General features: G+C 45.6%; 1 protein-coding gene across 5 annotated transcripts in view; it reads left to right on the top strand.

Moving 5' to 3' along the window:
• The window catches only part of Ptpru (protein tyrosine phosphatase receptor type U), a 79124-nt gene that overhangs the window by 22380 nt on the left and 43923 nt on the right, over positions 1–12821 (top strand). For all 5 annotated transcript variants that reach the window (XM_017801904.2, XM_008847920.3, XM_008847922.2 and 2 more), the window contains exon 8: positions 9193–9501. In XM_017801904.2, coding sequence (XP_017657393.1) covers positions 9193–9501 — 309 coding nt within the window. The remainder of the gene's footprint in view (positions 1–9192; positions 9502–12821) is intronic.

Here is a 12821-nt window from a genome sequence, read left to right as displayed (position 1 = left end):
AGTGGCTAGCCTGTTTTCTCTTTTTTTTTTTTGAAAGAATTTTATTTGTTGTTATTTTATGTGTATGAGTGTTTTGCCTGCATGTATGTAAGTGCAGCACTTGAGTACAATGCCTGTGGAGGTCAGAAGAGGGTGTCAGATCCCCTGGAACTGGAGTTACAGATGGTTGTCAGCTGCCATGTGGGTGCTGGGAATCAAATCCCGGTCTCCTGGAAGAACAGCAAGTATTCTTAACTGCTGAGTCATCTCTCAGGCCTCAAGCACTTTTTAAAAAAATTAATTAATTTTTATTCCAAAGAAAGGCAATTTTTAACATATTTTTCCAGAAATAAATTGAAGCAGGTTACAGTGAAAGTTTAGGGAGGAAATAGGAGTAAGGAATCAAAGACCGAAGGATCTGCCAACATGGGTCAGCTTTGGTGGAGTAATGAAGGTTTTCATTACCTGGCTCTGTTTTTTTTTTTTTTTAATTTATTTTTTTTTATAAATCCTAAGGAGTTTATTGAACTTGCTAACAGAGCATAGGGTAGGGGGTTATTTACAGAAGAGTGGATGCTCCCCGCCCCCATTTACAGTTGCACTGGAAAGTCCACATTCAAATATAGATCCCCTGACTTCTGGACAGCCACATAAGATGGCAGGAGAGGTACCTGGTTGCATTCTGGGCTTATATATCCTTAGCCCCTCCCCACATGCAGCTAAGGTCAACTGATTGGGTGGAAGGGGCAACTACCTCCCCCATCGACTCCTTGATGAGTGTGGGAAGGAGGTGTGACTGTAGCTTGCTGGCATAGTGGTTGGAGGACACTTCCAGTAACACCCCACCCCTTCCTCCAGCTCTTACATTCTTTCCTCTAACCTCATCTGCAAAAGTCCCTGAGCCTTGGAGGGGGTGATAGGTGTGGGATGATTTTCCTCCCGTTGTGGCAAGGCGCTGAACTTTCAGGTCTCTGCATCGTCTGTTTTCCATGGGCTGTTGGCCCATTTTGGTGGGATTCCATCTACTATAAAAATACAAATAGCAAGAAGCAAGAACATCTAAACAGTGACTGCTATAATAGCTTAACCTATGGATGTAAACACAGATACTGCAACAAACACTTACCTGCTGAGCTATCCTGCTAGCCTGCAATTCATATATATTTCTCCTCCTCCCTCCTTTTTCTCCTCCTCTTCCTCTTCATCCTCTCTCCTCTCTCCTCTTCCTCCTCTTCCTCCTCTTTCTCCTCTTCTTCCTCTTCATCCTCCCTTTTCTTCCTCCTCTTCCTCCTCCTCCTTCTCCTTCATTGAGACGGGGTCTCCCCAGGGTCCCCCTGGCTGGCCTGGAACTTGCTATGTAGTCCATGTTGACCTTAAATTCACAGAGATCTGCTTACCTCTGCCTTCTGAGTGCTAGGATCAAAGGCATTTGCCACTGTGCCTGTTTTTCTTTTTTTTTTTTTTTTTAGATGGTCTCACTATGTAACTGGCCTGGAACTCCCTATATAGACCAGGTTGGTCTCAAATTCTGATTTGTATTCTTAAGTGTTTTTTTTTTAATTTATTATTATTATTTTATGTGTATAAGTGTATTGCCTGCATGTATGTGAGTGTACCTGTGTCATGCAATGCCACGGAGGTCAGAAGAGGACATCGGATTCCCCTGGAACTGGAGTTAAAGACGGTTTGTAGCCACCATGTGGGCGCTGGGAATCGAACCCGGGTCCTCTGCAAGAACTGTCAGTGCTCTTAACCCCTGAGCCATCTCTCCAGCCTCTCTTAAGTGTTTTTAAAAGCTAGTTTGTGGGCCATTTAAAATGTAGTTTAATGCTAGGCTGTGAGAGAGATCTTTGTAGGGTAGGTCATTGTCCCTGTGGGAATTGCCTTCTAGCTGAGGGCATCTGGGTCAGGTGACTTAACTTCTCAGAACTTCGGTCTCCTTGTTACAAGGGGGACTAACAATCATCTCTACTATATGGCTTAGTTTGAAGCATCCTGCAATAGATGTTTATTGAGTGTCTATTACATGCCTGGCACTGGAGTATAGGTCTGTACCTCAGATAGAGGTCACCAGCATTGTGAGTTGTCCCGAGACACTGCCCAGAGCTCATGTCTTGGTAGAAGGAGACAGATGATAAATAAGTAAACAAGTGGAATATATAGTCTGTCAGATGGTGATAAGCTCTGTGAGGAGGAATAAATCAGGGAGGGAAATGAGGAGGGGGTGGAGGGTTGTTATTTAAAAAAAGCTGGACTGTCTTACTGAGATAGTGGCATTTGAGCAGAATTGTGCTGGAGGTGAGGAGCTGAGCCAGACTGTGATGGTGGTGCTTGTGGCGGCCGCTAAGGAAGAAACATTCCTGACAGGCAGACCATTGACTGCAAAGGCCTAGAGGAGCATCGAGACCTGTCACTGGGCTTGTGACTAGGGACATGGCAGGAGGGGATGTCTAAGTTGAATTGGGAATGTGAGACTTGGCTAGCCAGCTGGGGAGCCATGGTAGGGCTTGGAGAGCAGAAGCAAGCATCATGGACCTGTTCAGATCTGCTCTGGCTCTTTCATGGAGAATTGCTGTGGGAGAGCAAGGGTTCAAGAGAGAGGCAAGGAGGGAGGCTCCCACGGCCATCCTACCTGGAGATACTGACTGGGAACCGAGCAGAAGTGACCCTGACAGCAGTGGTGACAAGTTGCTCAGAGTCTGGTTCATTCTGAAGGCAACAACATCAACTGATGGATGGGCAATGGGATGAGGGAGAGAAACAGGGAGACGTTCAGGATGCTCTGAGGTGTTTTGCTTGAGCAGCTGGAAGGATGGAGCTGTCACTTCGAAGGAGGCTGACCCAGCAGGGTGCCATACATCAGGTGCTGCCACTAAACATGCTGATGGCAATATCCACTAGGCAGGTGGATGGATGAGCATGGAGCTGGGGGAAGGGTCCAGGCCATTGATATGAATCTCAAAGTTGTCGGTATAGAGATGGTGTCGATGGCATTAACAGCCAGGAGGTGGGAGCTCATCTCTCATGCCAGCATTCTCAACAGGGGCGATTTTCTCTCCTGGGAGACATTTCCTGGTATCTGGAGACACACTGCCTGTCACACTGACTGTTGCTGGTGTGTGCTCCCCGAATTAAGAGGTAGAGGCCAGGGAACTGTTAAATTTCCTACAATGCATGGACAGTGCTTGATGACAAGTAATTATCTAGTTTGGAATGTCAGTGGCACTGAAGTTGGAAACCTCAGATTTGGATTTTTAAGGAGTGTAAACGAAGAGACTAGCCTTCGAAGCTGGTGCTGGGGCCCTCTAGTGTTTTGAATCAATAGTGGGCAGGAAGTGCCATTCAATGCCTGGCACACAGCGCACTTAGTAAGTGACAGCTGTCGTTATTGTAGTGTTCACGTTGCAAAGGCATTTCTGAACTGGCACTTAGAATAAAAGAGATCAGAGCTTGGGATTTATAGAGAATCTCTGTTGTACCACTTAGTGTGCAGATGGGGATACCGAGGCCCAAAGGGAGGAAGGGATTGCCTAGAATCAGACAGTAGGTCAAGAACCCAGGTTATGGGGCTTTGACATGCTGTGCAAGCATGGACCTTTGTTTGGATCCCTAACACCTGAGTTAAAAAAAAAAAAGATTGCAGCCCACCTGGAATCCCAGGGCTGGGGAGGTAGAGACAGGAGGGTGAGTCAGTCAGCCCAGCCCAATCAGTGAGCACCATGTTCAGTAAGAGACTCTGCTTCAAATAAGATGGAAAGGGATTGAGAAGACACTCAACATTGACCTCTGGCTTACACAGCATGTGAGAGAGAGAGAGAGAGAGAGAGAGAGAGAGAGAGAGAGAGAATCAATCCAGGTAGATGAATATAACTTTTGATCATTCCCATTTTACAGATGAATAGACTGAGATTTAGAAATTCAGTCACTTGACCGTATTTATACTGTAAGTCCACATCAGAGCCAGAAGCAGAGCTGTATCTTAGCTACTTTCCTATGGCTGTGATAAAATATCTGACAAAAGCAACTTAAGGAAGGATGGGCTCATCTTGACTCAGGGCTTGAGGGTACAGTCCATCATGGAGGGGAAAGTCAAGGCAGCTGGAGCATGAGGCAGCTGACCACATCACATCCCCAGTCAGGGATAAGGGGACAATGCATGCCTGTGTTCAGCTCCCTCTCTCCTTTCTGCTCAGCCCAGGACCCAACCAGCCATGCAATGGTGCTGTGCATATTTGGGGTAGATCTTCCCATCTCAATTAATCTCATCAAGCAAATCCCACCAGGCATGCCCAGACACTCATCTCCTGGGTTGTTCTAGAGCCTCTCAACTTGATAATCAATATGGCATGTCTTGATTGCCAATTGTGTGCTAACAACAATAGTACCGGCAGCTGTCACCACCCCTGCTACCCTGTGCCAGGTACGGTTGACCGCTTTCCCCTGGCTTAGCCGGAGTGGGAATGGGATGGGGCCGGGCCGGCGGACTCCAGCAAAGACCTCATTGCGCCCCTCTAAATCACAGGCCCTTCTTTGTTGAAATCTCCCCCTGGGATCCTGGCCTGGAGTTGTTTAGCTGTTGGACAGCTGTGTTGTCATCTTCTGCAGGCCCACAACTCCCTCCCACTCTATTATTTACTGTAAAAACAATAATATAGCATCAGTAAAAGGCTTTTAAAAAGCCCTCTGAATCACACCATCCTAGCCCAACAGCTGCTTTAATTTTCCTGCCTTGTTCCCGTCTCTACCCATATGTCTTCAGTGCACATTTTCACACGCCTCTTATTGAGATGGAGACGGTGCTCAGGATTCAGCTTTATTCGCTCAGTGCTGGTACATGTGCAACACTGTTTATAATTATGTTTATTGCCTGTAGACGTCTACTGAGTGTCCCCAGATTGTTGGGCTGTTTGTTTCCCAATTCCTGTTATTATAAATAGTACTACATTGAAAAATTAAGTGCTTGCCGTTCTTTTTATTCTCTTGAATTATATTCCTTAGGGCAAACAGTCACGAATGGTTAAAGGAAAGGCTCTGACATAACAGTTCTTTGCGACATGCTTTCACTAATTCATACTGCTACTGGCGTCTCACTTTAGCGCACACATTTCTTTATTAATTACTATCACTGGACACTTTGGCTTAGAACATTACAACATCTCATATAATGCTTGTGTTTGTTCTTTTATTGGTTTATTTCTTTTCTTTCTTTTTTTTTTTTTTGAGGCAGGGTCTTACATAGCCCAGGCTAGCTCCCAACTCTATGTAGCCAAGGGTGACTGAAATTTTGATCTTTTCCTTCACCTCCCAAGTGCTGGGATCACAGGTATGTGTTACCGTGCCTAACTCATATTTGGTCTTTAAAGTAGGTGGACTTTGGGGGGTGTGCTGTTTTTGAGACAGGGTCTTATGTATCCTAGGATGGTCTTGAACTCGATTTGTAGTTGAGAATGATCTAGAACTTTGGATCCTCTGGCCTCTACCCTCTCAGTGCTGGAATAGTGCCCAGTGTTAAGTAGGCATTATTTTCCCTTGCTGATATCAGTATTCAAAAGGTTTAGGTAGTGTGCCTAAAGTTGTAGAGGTAATGAGGATGTGGACTTGGATGCACTTGATCCCTGTCTATGAGACAGAGTGCATTGTCTCGGAGTCCTTGCATCCTCATTAATATCATTGGAACAAATCCATCCTGGGCTAACTTAATAGCTGTTAGATGTGCGCTCCCTGCTTTGTGTACCCCGTGACCTCTAGTCTCTATGTCACTTGTGGAATTCAGTGAGATCTGGTTCATTGGCCCTAAGCTCTGTCTTGCCAGTGTGCGTTGGCAGCTGAAGGGAGCGTCTGGGTGGCAGATGGCTTTTGGAAGCACAGAGACTCATGGATTCACACCCTTCAGTCAGCACGTCAGTCTTAGTCAATACACTGTTTGAGCCCCCAGGATCTGTTCAGGAGGAGGACAAGTGGGAAGTGGGTCTTCTTTTCGGGGGCTCCTCAGCCTGCTAAGGTGGACTGAGGCCTCCAGCAGCTGCAAGTGAGACACCCACGTGAGCATTTTCACCCTCTGTGTCAGAGGTTGCTATCTTGGGCCCTTCAGGGTACTTTTAAAGAAGCCCAAGTGGGTCGCTAGTGCTTAGAAATTTGGAGAATTCATATAAAAACTTGGATTTCTAGCCTTTTGAAAACTGAGAATCTGGCAATCTGGAATCTAGCATCTTCCAAGGCAGAGATTGATCACCAGGAACAGAGGGTACCCTGCCCCAGTGGGTAGGACACCTGCAATCTTGTTCACTAAAGTCTGAAGTGTCACTCAGCCAGTGTACCTTGAACTTGTCCTGTCCTTGTCTAAAGTCTGCAGGAGGGTGAGGAAACAGGTGCTCCTGATGAGCCTGAAGGATGGGAAGAAAGGTGAGCTGGAAAGGAAGGCAGGCTGGCATTCTAGGGACAGGAGTGATGTGGGCAGAGCTGGTCTTAAGAACCACTCTCACTAGAGCAAAGAAAACAGTGGTGTGTTGGCTCCTGTAGACATCCTGTGACAGTACGCATGGGCCAGCACGGCTTGGAGCTGAGTGTAGATCAGACTTCTGAATAACAAGGCAGGTGAGTGCATAGAACATTGTGCCCAGGTACATAAGAATGATGGATTAAACCAAACCACACGAACACCTGAAACAGGAGTTTCTCGGTTGGGTTGCAGTGGTGAGAAAACCTGTGTGTATCAACTGGGCTGGCAGCCGGCATCTTTGGGTGGCAGTGAGCAGTGACAGCCATGCTCCTATGTCCCTGTGGGATGGGACTTGGGTGTGTTTGCTTCTGGGGAGAAGGGAGCCAGTCAAGAGGGAGGCCTTGCTGTTGCAAGCTCTGAGATCTCTCCCAGCCCTATCGATGATTGAAGACATGCTACTTGCTTTGGCAAGAAAAGAGAGCTGAGTGGGAACAGAAACTCACTGTGTTGTGCTTGGAGCTAGCGTGACAGTTGTCACCCATGCACTCCTGAGTTGGGAGTAGCTCGGGCTAATGTCTGTGTATCTTTCTTGGTAAGGGGATGCCGATGTCACAATGATCTTGCAGTTGTACTTTATCTCCATAAGGGCCTAAATAGCTGTGTTTTCTCAGCTGCTCTGAAGGGAGCCCGAGGCTCCCTAGTGGAGACACTGTGGGTAGACATGCGAGGCATGAATCCACAGGTCACAGAGTCAGGGTGAGGGAGAAAGTATCCTTAGAAGCATCTCTGACTTCTGCCCTCTCAGATAAGACCACAGAACTGGTCAATGCAGACACAGTGCTGTGAGCCAAGCCATGTCCACTCCTGGATTCACTTTGGAAGCCTAGATTATGTATGTGTATGTTTGTGTGTGTGTGAGTGTGCATGCATGTATGTATACATGTCTATGGAGACCAGAGGATAACTTTGGGTGCTATTTCTCAGGTGCTGACCACCTTGTAATTTTTAAAAAGTTAATTTTTAAAAATATTTTGTTACATTTTATTTATTTCTTTTATTTAGTGGGTGTGTATGCACATGTACACTTGTACATCACACATGTGTGGAGGTCAGAGGACAACTTGCTGGAGTCAGTTTTCTCCTTCTGCCACGTGGGTCCTGTGGATTGGACTTAGGAGTGTCAGGCTTGGCAGCCAGCGCCTTTACCCACTGAGCCATCTTTGTCCAACTCTGTGTTTTTGAGACAGGGCCGCTCACTGCCTAGAACTCACCAGGTAGGCTAGGTTGACCGGCCAGTGAGGCCCAGGCATCTGCCTGTCTCTGGCTCCCTGGCTTTGGGATTACAACTTTATACCACTACAACCAGCTTTTTTTTAAAAACATGGGTTCTGGGGTTGAACTCATCTCCTCAGGCTTGCAAAGCGAGCACTTTTACAGACTGAACTATCTTCCCAGACGTCCCAGTTTCTTTATTTACAAAATAGGGACACATTTCAGGCCCCATGGAGTCATCTAGAGGCTGTGTAGTAGGAGCTTGCTTCCTTGCTGGGGTGGCTGTGTCCCCTAGGCTGGAGTGTGACTGTTGTTTTTGACAGTAAATTCTTCAAGGCCTACAGGGCAGGGTCATGGTAAGGGAAAGCATGGAGTTCTGGAGCTAGCCCATTCAGGTTTGGGTCTTAGCTTCACCACTGATTGCTCATGTGACTGTGGGTATGCCACCTAACCCCTATTCATCAATCTAGTGATAGCATTCATCTCATTGGATTTCAACAAGATTAAGTAAGATAAAACATTTTAAAGCCTCTAGAAAAATGCTCGACACTTCCAAAGCCTCCTAATATTAACTGCTATAATTATCATTGTATAACAGATTGTGTTTCCCTTTTGACTTTGGCAGCCAGGGAACTCACCACTGAATTTGTAGCTTGCCTCTACTAGCCAGGTCACAATGGCATGTGTCTTTCCAATCACTCTCTGCCTTACTGAGCTATTTGATTGTTATTTCTCTCATCATTCTGGTTTGTATATATTACTATAATTCTATATGTATTACTGTAAGCTGTCTTTCAATAAGTTTAGAATTAAAAAATTAAGAAAAGTATAGCAACAGGTTGATTCAGACCGGCACAATGTTGTTTAGAGTGATCTCAAACTAGGAGGTAAACTGTGCTAATTGTAACTAATTTTGCTGTATTTTGAGACAGGGTCTCATGTAGCCCAGGCTGGCCTCTGGAGTGTTTGTGGTGGCTAATGTTTTTTATTTTGCTTTCCATTTAATTAATTTATTGTGTGTAGGGGGGCATGTGCCTGCACATGTGGAGATCAGAGGACAACCCTCAGGAATTTGTTCTCTCTGTCCACCATGTGTGTACCTGCTGAACCATCTCGCTGGCTCAATACCTAACATTTCTGAAGGCTTATTTAAGCATGTTAGGCTTTGTCATGCCTGCTTTGTGTGTATTATTTTGACAGTCACAACCATCCTGGGGGGTGGCTATTATTTTTCCACTTTTACAGTTCAGGAGTTCAGGAAAAAAAGGCTCAGAGAGATGAAATCACTCAGGCAGTGGTTGCTGGCTGGCTGCAGGTGGGCTGAGCCAGGATTCAAACACACCCTGCCTCTCTTCAGAGTGGACACGTTTAACCCTGTTCAGTTCTGGGTTTCTGGGAGACCAAGGATTGATGATTTCTCAGAGCTGACTGATGCCCTCTCCTTGGCCCTCTTTCTTTCTTCCCACTTCAATAATCTTGTTTTCTGCTTTCTGGTTCTCCAGAGCCCATGAGGGCCCCCAAAGGCCTGGCTTTTGCTGAGATCCAGGCGCGACAGCTGACCCTGCAGTGGGAGCCCCTGGGCTACAATGTGACGCGTTGCCACACCTATACCTTGTCCCTTTGCTACCACTACACCCTGGGTGGCAGCCACAATCAGACTGTGCAGGAGTGTGTGAAGATGGAACGGGGAGCCAGCCGCTATACCATCAAAAACCTGCTGCCCTACCGGAATGTCCACGTGCGCCTTGTCCTCACAAACCCAGAGGGGCGCAAGGAGGGGAAGGAGGTCACCTTCCAGACTGACGAAGATGGTAAGCATGCCAGTCCGATGTCCTGAGCCCCAGTGTTTTGACCCCCAGGTGCCTCCCACAACCAGGGCCAAAACTAAGATTTATATGGGGATGGTAACTCAGCAATCATTTCCAGTACTCAAGAGTGTGTTAGAAGCCCGGTGTGGTGGCGCACACCTTTAATTCCAGCACTCGGGAGGCAGAGGCAGGCAGATCTCTGTGAGTTCGAGGCCAGCCTGGTCTCCATAGTGAATCCAGGACAGCTGGGGCTACAGGGAGACCCTGTCTCAAAAAGACCAAAAAAAGAGTGTGTTAGATTGGGGTCATTTCTTCCTGAAGGGTTTGGAAGAATTCATCAGCGAATCTGGGCCTGGAATTTTCCTTATGACATGGTTTTTAATAACAGTTTGCACTTGTGAAATAGATTTGAGTTTATTCAAATATGTGTCCACTTTGGTGTACTGTGTTTTATGTCTAAGAAAAAAAAAAGAAATTTCTTCATTTCACCTAAATTGTCAAATGTGTTGACATAAAGTTCTTTATAATATGCCCATGTTTGTTTAATATCTCTGGGATCCACCGCGATGCCATTTTTCATCCGTTATTGATGGCTTGTTTTTTTTCTCTTTCTCTTGTTTATTCTTGGTAGAAGTGTATACATTTTGTTCATTTTTCTGAAGACCCAGCTTTTGGCTTGGTTATTGCACAGTTACTTTCATTTTTATGGTTAATTTTTGGGTAGCTTACAAAGAAATGGGTTTCATCGTAACATTTTCACACACACACACACACACACATACACACATCATTATACTTTGTTCTTATCTGCCTCCCCCTCTGTCCTCCCCCATCTTCTCTTCCTCCCTCTTGCTGGTCCCCTTTCTTTATTGAATTCATTCTTCTGAACTTTATTTTTATGGTGCTGGGGATTGAACTCAGGACCTTGCCCATGCTAGGCAAGCACTCTACCCATCCCCAGCCCCTTTGAATCTATTCTTTAATGCTTTAAAGAAAAGAAACTTTATTTGCACATGCATGGTGCATGTACACGTTTCTGTGACTTTGTGCATGTGTGTGTGCAAGTGCATTGTAGGCTAGAGGTTAACATCAGGTGTCTCCCTCAGTTGCTCTCCACCTTATTTTTTTGAGATAGGGTCTCTCATTGAATCAGGAGCTCACTGATAGGCTAGACTGGCTGGCCATCAAGCTTCAAGGATGCTCCTGTCTCTGCTCCCTTCCTTCCCAACCCCCAGCCAAGCATTGGAGTTACACATGTGCACCACCACACCCAGCTTTTATGTGGGTACTGGGGACTCAGAGTCAGGTTCTTATGCATGGCAAACACTTAACTATCCCCTCAGCTCCAGTTTTAGCTTTTTGAGCCTTTATTCTAGCCCCCCCCCATTTTTTTTTTTTAAAACAGAGTCTTGCTATGTAGCCCAGGCTGGACTCCAATTTGTAATCCTCCTGCCTCAGCCTCCTCATTGCTGGGGTTGCCACTGTGCCTGCCTTGAGCCTTATTTCTAATGTATATGTTTAAAACTTTAAGTTTCTCTTTAAGCTTACGCTTAGCTGCTTTTGTAGTTTTTATTTTGTGATTGTCCTGTGCTGGGCAGGGCTTCAATTCAAGGCCTTGCACATGCCACGCAGGTGTTCTGCAGCACTGAGCTCTGTCCACAGTCCCCATATGTTTTGATATGTTCTATCTTCATTATCACTCAGTTACAAATACTTCTGATTGCTGTTATAATTTCCTCCTTGACTCAAAAATTATTTAGAATTACTTTGCTTAATTTCTAAGCAATTAGAATCTCTGTGGGTTGTGTGTGTGTGTGTGTGTGTGTGTGTGTGTTGCTGAATGAGGAAATCTAATTAATTATCTTTTCGTTATTGATTTCTGCTTAGTCTCCTGTGATCAGTGTAGGTACTCCAAATTTAGTCTTTTGAAATTTGACCCTTGCTTCATGGCCTAGCAAGTGGTTAAATGTTGGTAGATACCCCATGTATACTTGAAGAAAATTGCATCCTGCCACTGTTGGGTGCAATGTTCCGCGTCAAACCAGTACACACCAGGCACTTGCTCTATGTCAGACATCAGTCTGAACACTTTCCGTAAATCGATACATATAGTCCCTATGACAACGCTGTGTGGTAGGTTGCTGTTCCTGGTCCCATTTTACAGATGAGCTTGTAGGTGATCATTAGCAGAACTAGCCTATAAACCTGGCCATCTGGTTTCAGAATTTTCATCCTGGTTTTTGTTGATAGCTCTGATGCTAGAGATTGAACCCAGGGTTTGCACATGCTAAGCTCATGATTTACTATCAAGCTCACCCCCATCCCAAGTGATTTATTTTTAAGTTTTAAAATTTTTTGTGACAGAGTCTCATGTAGCACAGACTGGCCTTGAACTTGCGGCCCTCTTTGTGGCCCTCCCACCTTCACCTCCCGACTGCTGGGATTATAGGCATGTGGACCACACCAAGCAGATTGTCCATGTACTTCAATGCCAGCACAGGTTGAAAGCCTTCTCTGAATTCCTGCAGCTCAGCTGGTAGTTCTTCTTGCTGTTCTCCAGGTGCAGTTTTCTTTTTTGCACAATGGCCCAGATTTAAAATTTTTTTTAGCCATTTCCTTGGTTTTCACCAGACCCCCACTCACCCTGAGAGGTGTGCTTAGGGCAGGAGCTGAGCACTGGCTGGGATTGCCCTGAAGCATTGCACAGCCTCCAGTTAATCACCAAACCAACAAAACAGTGTATTCTTTTTTTTTTAATATCTTATTTCATTTTATTTTTATTTTTTATGTGTATGAGTGTATTGCCTACATGTGTGTAAGTTCACCAGTGTCTTGCAATGCCTGCGGAAGTCAGAAGAAGGTGTCAGATCCCTTGGAACTGGAGTTATACACAGTTGTTAGCCACCATGTGGGTACAGGAAATTGAACCTGGGTCCTCTGTAAGAGCAGTCAATGCTCTTGACCACTGAGCCGTATCTCCAGCCTCAAACCAGTGTGTTCTCATGATCTCTGTATCTTAGCCAGTCAGTCCCCCAAGGCTGTTGTCACACTGTCCCCTTCCATGCTGGCCAGGCCAGAGTGGTTATCGTAAGTTGTTAGTTCAATAAATTCCCACAGACTGAATACTTCAGGAAACTCACATCCAAATGAAAAAAATCACATCACCATCACCCGGGGGTCCTGTAATGCTTCCTCTGGTCACCACTTCCTAAAGGTAACCGTTTTTTTGTTGGGTTTGGACCTTGGGTAAAAGGAATCAGACAGTGAATATTCATTTGTGCTCAGTTCTTTCTTTAAACTTAATGCTTGGGAGCCCAGGCTGT

The sequence above is a fragment of the Nannospalax galili genome, unplaced genomic scaffold (genome assembly GCF_000622305.1).
Source record: "Nannospalax galili isolate Female #2095 unplaced genomic scaffold, S.galili_v1.0 scaffold23, whole genome shotgun sequence".
Lineage (NCBI taxonomy): Eukaryota > Metazoa > Chordata > Mammalia > Rodentia > Spalacidae > Nannospalax > Nannospalax galili.
The sequence above is the reverse complement of the archived record's forward strand: the minus strand, read 5'-3'. Positions and strand labels throughout refer to the sequence as shown.